This window comes from Electrophorus electricus, chromosome 8, assembly GCF_013358815.1.
Source record: "Electrophorus electricus isolate fEleEle1 chromosome 8, fEleEle1.pri, whole genome shotgun sequence".
Classification (NCBI taxonomy): Eukaryota; Metazoa; Chordata; class Actinopteri; order Gymnotiformes; family Gymnotidae; genus Electrophorus; species Electrophorus electricus.
The window spans coordinates 8,117,047-8,130,170 of NC_049542.1; the positions used below are offsets into that span (position 1 = coordinate 8,117,047).

Sequence of the window (13,124 nt, forward strand, 5' to 3'; positions counted from 1 at the left end):
AGTAATATTCTAGAAGCAGTGACACACTGCAAAGGTGAACTCTGTCCAAGCAGAATTATTGAATTATTGGGTTAAGTTGTGACTCTGGATAAATGCGATTACCATTGCATAAAGCTAGTGTGGGAGGGAAGATTGTGTTGACACTGAGTTACATACACATAAAATACCAGACTCCTTGTACCTTATCTGTAATATCTGCAATATGTCAGAGGTACATTTTACTAGTCAATTATGTGGAATCTGAGTGTGGATGGTTTGTATTCAGTCATGCTCTCTAATGGGTTTGATATAGTGCATGAGTTCAGTGTGGGCCGCTATCGAAGGAATCAAAACAAAAGAGCTGTCCTGTCTAGCTATGCTGGCCACCTGTTGTTATTATTAAATAGCTGATGTAAAAGCTCCACATGGCAGATTTTCAAGGCAAGGCAGTGACAGTCTACATCTCTCCAGCCCCCCCCCCGAGCGAGAGAGAGAGAGAGAGAGAGAGAGAGAGAGAGAGAGAGACAGAGAGAGAGAGAGAGAGCGAGAGAGAGAGACTGACTATTTTCTGCTGGGTCAACAGGAATAAAAAGTTGCCCTAAGGGTGAGAATGTATCCTGTTAGCTGACCTAGTAGATGGTCAGAGCTCTGGCTTTAGGGCTTGAAATGATCACACAAAACCAGGAGCTGAATGTTTCTTAATGGGAAAGAGCATGTGATTGTGGGAGTGATGAGAAAACGCAACAAGGTCAAGGATGATGAGAAAGAAAATAAAAGGAGACATTTGGGGTGTTGGAAACATGAAAAGCACTTCTGTCCTGGGTGAAACCACAGCTTAGGGCCATTTTCAAAAGGGCGGCAACGAGCATGGAGTTATTATTATTGTTAATATTATTGTTATTGTTTCCACACTTTTTATAGCTGTTGGTTGGTCCTAGGGCTGCAGAATACTCAACCAGTCCAAATACCAACACAAGCTGAAATATAAATCCTAAGACTCACCCATCTGTCAATGATTACTTCTGTCCAGCACCCTGTGTGTTCCAACAGAGCAATAAAGCCTGCACCAGTTCCTCTTAATACCGTTTATACAGGCGTGTGTGCGCACATATGTGGGTGTGTAAAGCATACCAAATGTCACCTGACAGATAAATCCATATCTATGTTATATAAGTGGTAAGGGAATCAGTGTGGGCACTATGAGAAACAAACTGGTGTGTGAGAGAACTGCCAAATCACTTCTGTCCATGCCATTTCCAGGGAAAGTGATTAATTCTGCTGTCTTGTGTCTCTATTTATCGTCTTCCTCTCCGGATGCTGTGGATCTAAAATTGCTGAACTATATCTGAATACATCATATGAAGAGAGGGGGGAAAAAAGAGAGTACCAAAAAGCAGCTCCTTTTACAATATTCACTTTTTTAATTAATTATTGATTTTAACATTCTCAATTTAAATTGAATCTGCAAAACTATTGGAAAAAAAAGAGAAAAATCCACAGCAAAAGATTTCTAAGAAAAGAAAAGCATTGTATCAAGAGCTGAAACCATTTTAAGGCAGACTTCTTGGCAACATAAAAGAACTGCACGTGGGCAGTTAAGGGTGTGTATGCATGCTGGCTCTTCCACCGGGTGACTTTTAAAAACATCTGAACCAGTCTGAGGTCAACAATGATTCACATCTACTAGGCCAACAAGGAACACAAAATCAAATGCTGAATAAGGGAGTCATCACAGAGATGTTACATAACCCAGTCTAATGAGTGATCAATCCAGGGTGGACATTGGTGGGAACTAACTGCTATATTGTAACCAGCTCTGTATTTCTATGCACTGGTACTAATTTCAGCTTTCAGTGCAAAGTCCCTTTAAGAGTTAATCTGGGTTTTAAATACGAGAAGGATCCGTCATTTGTCCCATGTAATTAAGGCACTTTGTCGTGGAGACGTGCAACACGGAATGAGCGACTACAGCTCTTTTTTTTGGGGGGGGGGGGGGGGGGGGGGGGGGGGGGGGTTCATGGTTTTCAGGACTATTTCTATGGAAATCGAGGGCGATGTTGTTGCATTATGTGTCCAATCCAGACAATGGCATCCCACACAGAGCTACACCGAGGGACACACAGACACGGAGAATGCCACAAGAGAGAATGGCCACTCGCACGAACTGGGGCAGGGGGAGGCCAAGAGAGCACGTGCGAGAGAGCGAGACAGCTATGAAGGCACTCCTAAGTGGCTCTGTGTGGGGTGGACAGTTGTCCAGCATCATTCTGCGTTCTCACTCACCAGCCTTGAGATCTAGGCCGGGACACATCACAACGGGATCTTTGGACATAGCCTATCACGGTTCAAACAGTAGCGTGACTCGAGTTACTCTGCTTCTATGGAAATCAGTGAGGGGGGAAAAAAATAAAAACAATTACATTCCTAAAGCTGTGCAGACTCGACCTGCACCACCATGTCCTGGAAAGACAAAAAAAACCAAACAAAACATAACAAAACAAAAACAAATAAACAAAATTTAAAAAGCATCTATAGCAAATGGCAAGCAGTAGCTGTGTGGATGTGTGTGTGTGTGTGTGTTGACATTATATGTGACTGCCCATTCCAGTGAAAGACAAAATGTTGACGAGTTTACTGTCCCCACATCATGCTGCAGTAGACAGCTTTGGTGTAAAAGCAATCAGTTCAGAGGACGCACAATTGGTTTAAGTAGTTCTGGCAAACATGGGGAGGCCTTAACAGTGGGCGATTTAAATCCAAATCAGAATGACAGCAATAATTAAGAAGCTAAGCAAACTCAGTGAGGGGAAAAAACACCCACACCATTAGAAAAGCTCTCAACAAACAGCTCACAAAAAAGCAAAATCCTAAATAAAGAGAAAAAAAATTACAGGGCTGGAAGAATTTAAAACTGTTAACACCACACTGTTAGCAGCGAGCTAACCGACTGACTTCAGGAATTTCAAGCCTTCATGTGTGTTCCACTACTGTTCTTCTCAGCTGTACAAGGATTCTTCTGGTGACCAGATGAATGTCAAACAGAGTATCACAAAGAACACACCAACTGCCACACTTCACATGAGGAATTTGGCATGAGCAATATGCATTCCTGTTCTGTCCCAGGCCGTAGTAATTATACAGATCCTAAACCAGTCAAGCAAACACAACCAAAACATATGGTCTTGGGAATAACTAAATATGGGCAGCTCAACTCCAAGATGCAAGTCTAGAGTTTGGGGAAGAACTCCCAAATCGTCCCATGTTCTATCGATGTTCTGGCACTCAGCTTGTCCATTTCTCTGCCCAGGACCTGAACAACAATACCAGGATATAAATGACCTCTGACCTGTGGCCTGAGCTAACCCTTGCGTCCCCTCGGCCTAAGTGAGGACAAAAGGGGCCAAATTCCAGCAAGGTCTGAGACTTCCTTTGTCCCATCTGGAAAGCCAGAATGGGATAAAAACAAACCAAAAAGAAAAAAAAGACCCCCCCCCCACCTCAACAATTCTCAAGGACACATAGCCCTACAAAGTGATTTTAGTACCGTGACACAATCATGACATAGCAAATGCCAATGAAGCACAGCTACTTTCAAGTTAGTCACTGCTGATGAAGCTCTAGCTGTAAAGTGACAAAGGACCCTATGTAGTCCAGCACAGGGCAGAGAAGGAAGCTCTGGCTTGTCCAGCGTGAGGCAGGCTTAAGAGGCAAGGCTTTAGGGTGACTCTACATACCAGAACATGGACCATATGTAACTACTCAAATTAATTATCCATTCAATCTTTATAATATAGCAAATCAGTCCAGCTGGCAGACTCTATAATCAACATCACAGATAATATTCAGCACGTGCTCGCGCACAAAGCCTGCTTCAGGAAGGGGTGGCAAAGCGCACTTACATTTTTAAGGCGAAGAAGGGAAAAAGGAGGGATAGAAGAGCATCACCAACCCTAATGACAAGCTGAATGAGCACCAGCCAACATCTAACTGCAAAGGCACTTTGACTCACAATGCCACCGTCTCTAGAGGCCTGTGCACCCGATCCTGCACCAACATTTCTGGCTAGTAATAATCCTTGCCGCATTAACACTGGGCTTCAGCTAGTGGGCTTATACTGCATCACCTAGGCAACAGGCGTCAGGCCGCACTCATATCACATATCACACAAGCTATTAGCGAAGTGCTGAGCTAGGCATCATCATTTATTGCAAGTAGGTCAGGCTCTTTGTTTGGAGTGGGGAAAAAAAAGAAGAAAAAAACAGCCAAAAACCCTAAGGAAACAATGAGTTATTCTTTGCTGATTTTCTATGGCATCTATGGCTTCAGGGAGAGGTTCAAGCTGGGTGGATGAATCGTCATGCGTTATCTTCCTGCTTCCTGCTGAGTGACAGGAAAACAAGCAAACAAGCAAAAAACAAACAAACAAACAAAAACAAGCAGGCAAGAAAACCAGTATGACTTCACCCAGCAGCTGCAGGAACAGCACGGCTCCCTGTTCAAACGGAAGCAGCCGGAACTGCCCCGGGGATGGGGAGGGGGTGGGTTAGGGTTGGAGCTCTGCCGTGGGTAAGCGCCCATGGCCACTTGGAACCTGCGGGTCCCGGAGCAGTGGCTTTCAAAGCGCCAGCTCACATACACAGGATGTGGCTGGGACATGGCAGCAGCCTCTGCACAGCCACGCTGGGCTGCAGCAGTAATACGGCTGCCATTAGAAGTGGTTTATAGAGGCAGAAGCGGTCATCGTCAAAGGCCAGTGACAGGCAAATTATGCTCCAGTGGTTGGTTGGACTAACCCTGGACTACTGGAATACAGAGGACGTGAGAATACTGTTTACAAATTATGATGAAAGCAGCAAAGGACAATGCCATTGCTCCAGGGTCTATTTTTAAGGAACCTGTTACACATTTGTGTGAGCCCATGCTTAATAAAAAGCAGAACTCAGACCATAGGTATCGAAATATCATCATGGTATAAACACAGAGGAATACCAGATTTTAGCATCTGACTGAGAACGAGCACAGGGATGTGTGTGTGTGTGTGTGTGTGTGTGTGTGTGTGTGTGTGTGTGTGTGTGTGTGTGTGTGTGTGTGTGCGCGTGTGTGCACACGGGTGTGGAGGTGTGTGTATCTTGGGGAGTCTAGTACAAGTTCAGTGTGCATGTAGTGCAATGTGGGGCGTCCAGGGGGCGACATAGGTTACAGAGTGTGGTAGTTGCGATCCTTAGACTTGCAGAACTTATAGAGGAAGAAGATGACAGCCTGAAGGCCGAGCACCAGCACAATGCCACCGATGAAGCTGGCCGCGTCAAACGTCGCATTCTTGTGTGGGGAGGGCGGTGCCATGGTGGTGATGGTGGTGGTGGTGGTGGTGGTGGTGGTGGTGGTGGTGTCTGTGGACAACATCACATCTCAGTCAGTCCTTGAACCAAACGAGCATTGATTTTCTGAGCTGTAAGAAAACGGCAAAGGCACGGAGAGAAGGAACGCTGTAACACAGGCTACACTTACTAGCGGCGGTGCCATTCTGAGTCGGTGCGGTCGTGAGCGGTTTCACTGTCACTGTGGCAGCTGGGAAAAAATTTTTAAAAGATAATATAATTAATGGCCCAAGGCTAGCTGTTAACAGAGAGTAGACGTCCGCCACCAGGGGAACACGTAAACAAAAACCAAACTATTTTTATGGATTTGTGAGGTTAGAGGTTTACTTTCCAAATCTGGATGGCTGTTATTAATCGTTAAGTTGTGATTGGAAGAGTGAGCGAGAGAGGACATGCAAGGTTTTAACTGTCAAGATGTGTGCTTGACGTCTATAATCAATATTAAGGTTGTGTGTGAGTGTGTGTGTACACGCACTTGGGCCTTTGTCTGTGCTAATGTGTGCTCCCGGGGCACATTACTCTCATCAAACCGTATTGCTCATCAAAACAGTATTGCTCATCAAAGTCTAATACCTGTAGAAGTAAAGACGGTGGTGTTTGCCGTTGATGCTGGAATAGACGTTGTGCCTAGAAAGAAACGGTCAGCTCAGTTCACTGGTGAAGTGTTCAGCTACAGGTCACAGTCTGAACGCTGGTACACACAGCCTAGCCTGCAGTGGTTGCTGTTTACCAAACATGCTGGATAACAAGAGGGGGCTTACCTTCACAGGACATGTGGGTGCAGTTCTTTTCCGTATGTAAACTGTCATTATAACAAACAACTGCAGGAATACCTAAAACAGACCCACACACATACACACAATGTAAATTCTAAAATGTTGCCTTCGGCAGATATCTTTCGGTTATGTCTATGGTTCAGCTGCTGCTCACTGCTAATGAAGTTACCTGGGATTATGTTGTCCTTTGAATTGAAGCTGACACCTTAATAATCCTAAACCATCTTAATTTACTTACTTTTTTACCAGAAAGATTTTCATTTCAAAACACTGTTTGTTTATGCCACCTTTTAATTTGAACTGATGGTATTTGGGGGGGACGACACCATAACAACAAACACCAAGGTGTGATTTGCTAGAAGCGTCTTCATCACCAAAAGCCAAGTTTAATTGAGCAGGTAGGCATGTATTTAACTCTGAGTAAGAGTACCTACCAGAGATAGAGTTTTTCATATATAATTTGATATGTTTAAATATATACCATTATAATAAAGTACTTAAAAAATAAATCCTATATCCTGCATCCATGAAAAGCTTCACAAACATGTCCCAGGACTAACAGTGTCCTGCCATCTCTCACTTCCTGTATCTTTTAAATATCCCTCAGCAGATGCAAACCATTCCAAGGATCCGCAACCCTGTGATTTGGTGTCACTGCTGTTGGAAGGACTGAAGGCCTGGCACAGAATATGAGTGTGTGGAGGGTTGTGTATTTGTATATGTGTGTGCGCATGCGTGCATTGGACGGGCTGAGACCAAGCGAGAGCTATGTAGGAACGGTGTGTTGTGAGCTTCGTTTCACAGCCACATGAGAGAGGCGGTGCTTGTTCACAGCCATTCCTTATCGTCATGCCATAACAAGACAGGCATTCCAAATCGGCCCCATACACGGCAACGGTTGGCCGCCCTTTAACGTGCTCGACACCTAACAGTTAAGTTTTAAAACATTTAATCAGCTTGTCTTTTTTGTTGATTATGAATATTAATGTACTCATTTTTGTCAAAGTGCATTAGGCAACCTACAATCAGACCCGCTTTCAAAACCAGAAAATAAACAATGCAAAGAGAAGGTCCAAAGTTTATTGCAACATCAGGCACAAACAGCCTGGCAACCATGAAAGAAAAAAACCCAAACGTGCTTATATGCAAACCTCAAGTAAGAGGATATGCCTTACTTTTCATTCAGAAACTCTCATAGTGGGTTGAACAGAGAGGAATCTTGGGACTCTTTCTCCACAGAATAATCTGGTAATGTGGGTTTGTGAGTCATTTGTAAAGGTGTGTTCCTTTATATTAGGTCAACAAACCAGTTTATTAGTGTAGATTAGATCATGTTGCACCAGTTCTAATCACTCCAGAGAGTTGATACATGGTTTGTTTGAGGTCTATATCCACTGTTGATATCAGATATGGGCAGGAACAAGACACTAAGTCTGAGCCTTGGTTTTATCTTATCTGTTTAAAAGTTAAACTGCAGATATTTCAGTGATTTGGCATATATTTCGTGATGCCCAAGTCTGTTTTGTTTTTCACTGGTGTGTGGTTTAATCGAATCTGTGTAGCCACAGAATTCTCCACTTCCCAAGTGTTCTGGTTCAGTGACCTCCAAGCAACCTCCTCTGACCCCCAATGCCCCACCCTGGAGACTCAGACATTTTAGACCTGTCGCATGCAGAACACTATCCTGATCGACCCACAGCCAAACACACCGAAGTGTGTGTACACGTTTGTGGGGGAGGAAAAGGATGATTTAGCTTGTCTGTTCATTACTGGTTTTGTCACAGCTGTGCAGGAAATGGTTTTAATGATTTTAAGTAGCGAATGGGGCGAGTGTGCCATGATTTGTAACAGTGCCCAACAGATTAACAAAAGCGCAGAATGCCAAGACTACTGTTAATCTGTTTTTTTTCCCTCATCAAAATAAAATCTACTTAACAAACTAAATTTCTCTATCTGTACTTTTACTTTTTTTCTTCTTCTCTTGAAGAAAGTCCCCAGAACTGCCCACATGCAGTGTGGTTGAGTTTTGTGGCCTGCTGCTACTTCTGTTTCCTCTTCAAAGCCCCACCAGTGTGGGAACTGTTACAGGAGGGTCAGAACACAAGGATGTATTCCTGACAAATGTACCTTGTCTACCGGATACATGACTTCCAAGAGTTGTATGTCTAGGTTGTGTGTGTGTGTATATATGTGTGTGTGTGTGTGCACGTGCATGCATGCACACTGCAGTCTGCATGGACAGTGAGGGAGGGTATGATTAGTTCAGCCAGTACTACGTGCCTATGTGCAGTTGGATGGGTCTGCTGAAATGGATATGTACTCTGAAACCAAATGGCATACATACTGGCAGGCCCTTCCACAGGCCCAGTAAAACCTGACTTATTGAAGAAGAAAAAAAATAATAAAAAATCACATTATTACTAATTCTGTTCATGTCATTACTGCAGTGCAGTCTCATTCAAAATCCAGCTTCTTAAATGCAACTCCATCATATACATTAACAGTTCTAAAACATTTTAATAATGCAAGGGGCCAATCACCAACAAGCTCAGCTAACACAAAGGGGGAATGTCAGGGGCAAGGGGGTTGGCCTCAACCCTGCTGCTTACTATATATCTTTTAAATCAACAAGCAAATATAGCCAGTGGATGAACCTGCAGAATCTACTGTTACTTTTCTTGAAGCAGTTGTGGTGCGTTTATTGGAACAGGTTTGAATTTGCATGTTTGCATAGAAACCACCAATGACAAACTAACACTGCTCGCTAGGTAATACAGTATATTCTACAAATGTCACTGGTGCAGTCAGCAGTGCACTTTGTGTGTGTTTGTGTGTGTTCACATTCATTAGTAAGTCTACCATCAGTTTTTTTCACATCATCTACTGTCAAAAGAGGCTTTCTAAGGCTTATCAACTCCTGCTCCAGAGATGCACTCCAGAGACAAGAGGGAAATTACATTGTCTCTACAACCCATCCCCCTAAGCCACTACTGAGCAGCTGCGAAAAGTGCCCAGTTTTGACTCAAAGGTTTATTGTAAGTTTAACCTAATGCTCATTTATATGATGTTTATCAAATTTGTAATTATATTTGCAAGAGTCTTCTGTGAGTTGTCAGAATTCACCCAGCAGCACTTTTAAATTTTAAGAAGGATAAACATGAAAGAACAAAGATCCAACTAAACATATGAGGTAGCCGAAAGGTGTTGGCATTGCATCATTCATGTGGAGGGAAGCAAGAAAAAAACAAAAACAAAACATGACTGTAATTAGTCTGTAAACCACTGAATGCTTGAGCCTCCCTAACACAGTTATTTAACCCCCAAAATTCACCAGTCAGGGTCTAAATCCACTTATCCACACAAGTCAGCAGTAAAATAAGTACTGATTTTCTTCAGGGAACTGTAGTCACTAATCACACAGGTAATGCCTCTGTAGTGGGATGTAAGAGTCCACATGCCCACAACAAAGAAAAGGAGATTTTGATCTTGGTGAGAAAGATGTAGAGGTAATCAAGATAACTAAAACTGTTACTTTCAGTCTACTTAATTTTATTTTTGTTTCATGGACTAACCATTGTTTCATGGATTTAACACTGTTAAAGGCATTACAAAACAAACTGGTTAATAGTCAATGCCTGCTCTTAAATGTGGAATCAAGCTAGTTTACAGAAATGCACCATATTCCAAGGTATTGGCTTATCTGGGACAAAAACAGGACAATGTTAAACTGGCAGGGAAACTCACCTGCGCATTGCCCCCAAGTGCAGTCAGTTCTATTTAAACATACGTCACAGGACTTGACAGTTGAACATTCTCCATCTAGAGCTGCAAAGGGGGAAAGTAAATTAAATTTACAGTCATCACCTGATCACCTCATATTCATTCCTATCCTGCGAAAGTCCAGCTACATTAATTGAGTATCACTGCATTATTCCGCACTTTGACTGAGCTAAATCCTAAAGTCATCTAGTAATCTAGTGCAGAGTTAGTGGCCAATAAAATATCCTGTAAACATATCTGACTGGTAACATCTGCTTACAGCTGAATGACTCATCAGCTCAACCTGACCCTGAGATAAAACCGACCAATCTAGATTTTTCCGACGGTTATGGAAGGCATTACAAAAGTGAGTTTATCTTATTGTTAAGGGCTTTACCGGACAAAGTGTCACTACCGTGGGTGTAAACGGCTTGAGCTCGTTCATATATCCTACCCAGACTAACACAGCAAGGGTAACGCAGACAAGTAACTGCATTAAGCGACCATTGCGCGCAGCCCATGTAGCGTTAGCTAGCATAGCTAGTCATGCCAGACGTTGCCTCACCAAAGCGAAAGTTGCTGGATGAGGAATTTCCGAGGACTACCCGCGAATGTGCTTTTTCTCTTCTTTTGTCTAGCTAGGTTAGATTATCTGTCCCACTGAATAAACACAGAGGAGCTTCATCATAACGTTTTTAAACTGGACTCAAGTAACAGATTACGTAACATATAAATAACGACTGAGCAAAACAGTATTCTGACGCGAGGACATGGTTTTTAAAATGTTATTATCTTTCTCAAATACAAAAACACTGCTCTGTTGTTCAATAATATTCAGTAACAGGATCAACCAGGAGTCGAGTCCACTTAGCACTAGCTAACTTAAAGAGGGTGAGCTGTTAGCTATCCAGCTATCAAACGTCAACTGGGTTTGGGTTGCGTTAAACCTTGGCCAGCGAGGAAGCCTCGGGATAGCTAGCAAATTTGTTAGACAAACTGTCTCTTGTTGTTCATTTAACTACACGAAATGCATCCTAAATAAGAAAATAATCACGAACATGTTATTCCGCATACAGTGTGGTCGAGTAAGAAGTTCCGTGTTGGGTAGTTATAGCTAATATTTTAGCTAATCTACTGGTACCACATACTCTTACCTTGGGCAGTGGATCCCAAAACACCTAGTACAAGTATCACGAAGAAAACTCTGCAAAACATCTTGTTAATATGTTTTCCAGTTAATCGGGCAAATACTGGACAAGAACCAGTGGGAATGAAATTTATGACAGATATGTGGTTTCTGACGCTGCTCAGCAGTACTTCCTGCTTTGTAAAGTCATGTGGCAAGTTTTTTTCCTCTTAATGCCACGTGTTCCCTCCCCATGTCTAGCAATAAAATAAACTGTTTTGAACACGCACTGCCACGAGGGTACCATATATCTATCTATCTATCTATCTATCTATCTATCTATCTATCTATCTATCTATCTATCTATCTATCTATCTATCTATCTATATATATATATATATATATATATATATATATATATATATATATATATATATATATATATATATATATATATATAGTACCGTCGTTGTAGTACGTGGCAGTGCGTGTGCGTGCGTGCGTGCGTGCGTGTGTGTGTATATATCGGTTCCAATGTTCCAATGAGCCTCAAACCAAAGACGGTCTTTCAACAAAATCGCCACAACAATATGCTACAGCGCCACCTACTGCCTCCAGAAATCTATTATTAATGCTAGGGCCACATCTAATCTAACAAATAAAGTAATAGAGTGCCGAAGACATACAACAAAATAAGATCCGTGACCTTAACAGATCATAATTAAACAAGAAAACAATAGCACTTACTCACGTAACCTATGCAAATATTAATTTATATAGACTACTCTGAAGTGTCGTGATTTTACATTAACTTTATTTTTAATATTGCGTTAACGTTATATTAATATGAACATTGCTGCTCTTCTGCACATGGAAATCGTTTAATTCTTCGACCAGCAGAGGGTAGGATAATACCGCATTTTGTTTCTGGTATATGAGTACTAATTTCATAAAACGTGATGCCTACAAGTTTAAAGGAAATAATGTCATCAAAAGTTTGCAACCGCCAGATGGCGATCTACATATGAACATTTTCCTAGTTGTGCTAAACCCGTTGAGAAATTAGCACTGAGGGTTCACTGAATTGACTTTCGTGCTCTCGAGACAAACCTTTAAAGGTTTCGCTGTCTCACTCCGCGTCTGATCATTTGGACTGGGTTATATTCTCAACTAAACAACTGGCTGTTAAATCTGAATGACAGCGGGAAAAGTAACAGAGGGCACATTTTGGTTTACATAGGGAATCCTGGAACAAGAGTTGAAGTTTTGGTCTCTTTTGGTCTGCCATCATTTCAAAATAGCGCACTGACAAGTTTTCTAATTGTTCTATGCCTTCTATCCTTCTATCCATTGTTTTGTGTATGTGCGTGTGTGTTGTGTGTTATACAGGAAGAGCGTGATGTGGTGGAGTGAAATTAGTTGGTTGGCTCCTGTCAGTCAAGGTATGTCCTTGTGCGTCAAGCCCCCCCCCCCCCCCCCCCCCCCCCAAAAAAAATACTCATAACTTTTACACGGTGTGAAGGAATAACACAAATATCTCCAGCTTTGGCTGTCGAAAAACTGCTTTCCAGTTTGTTACTAAAATGAGTAGACTACTGAGATCGAAAATGTGAATGCAGTAACCAAGTGCATGCAAGTGCAAAACCACCTTACGAAACATTCTAATAATTAATGACTCTTTACAGATAACGCAACAGCGCCTTGTTCATCCTAAAACCCCGAATAGTCAAAGGCGCAAAGGTGCTCGAGCGCACAAAATGGCTCATTTGACCCAGTGTAAAGAACTCTTATGGCCAATTTGCGGCTACGGAGATTTACGGAGTTAACTTAAGCGATGCATTTATCTTGATCTCATAACTTACTAATAGCAAAAAGAGAGCTGTTTTTTTTTTAATCTGTGTCCAGAAAACCGTGTTTGAATGAATCGAGTCCAGCACTATACATTGCAAGAGTTCCTTAAACGTATGTGATTTTACGGGGCGGTGTCTTTTGAATCACTGAATTAATTTACCGTACCGTAACCCTATATTAAATGTAACATTTTATAATTGGCGCCGGCATCTTCGATGCATTAATGTTTACTGTCGCAAAATAGTAAACCTTCTT

At 42.2% G+C, this 13,124-nt stretch overlaps 1 protein-coding gene across 1 annotated transcript; it reads right to left on the bottom strand.

The window, feature by feature from the left end:
- Window positions 1–1,549: 1,549 nt before the first annotated feature.
- On the bottom strand, window positions 1,550–11,240 carry cd164 (CD164 molecule, sialomucin). The gene is made up of 6 exons (XM_027015522.2): window positions 11,047–11,240; window positions 9,878–9,958; window positions 6,119–6,190; window positions 5,931–5,984; window positions 5,488–5,547; window positions 1,550–5,369 (listed from the first exon to the last, which is right to left on the bottom strand). Exons 1-6 carry the CDS (start codon window positions 11,105–11,107, stop codon window positions 5,176–5,178), a joined length of 522 nt encoding a protein of 173 aa, XP_026871323.2. The 5' UTR covers window positions 11,108–11,240; the 3' UTR covers window positions 1,550–5,175.
- Between the last annotated feature and the right edge of the window lie 1,884 nt (window positions 11,241–13,124).

What these genes read in the sequence shown, in the direction of transcription:
- cd164 (XM_027015522.2), bottom strand. Translation starts at nt 11,107, where the DNA reads ATGTTTTGCAGAGTTTTCTTCGTGATACTTGTACTAGGTGTTTTGGGA. An exon ending in CACTTGGGGGCAATGCGCAG is followed by an intron (nt 6,191 to 9,877) that starts GTGAGTTTCCCT and finishes GGTCTGTTTTAG; the next exon opens with GTATTCCTGCAGTTGTTTGT. An exon ending in TCAGAATGGCACCGCCGCTA is followed by an intron (nt 5,370 to 5,487) that starts GTAAGTGTAGCC and finishes TGTTGTCCACAG; the next exon opens with ACACCACCACCACCACCACC.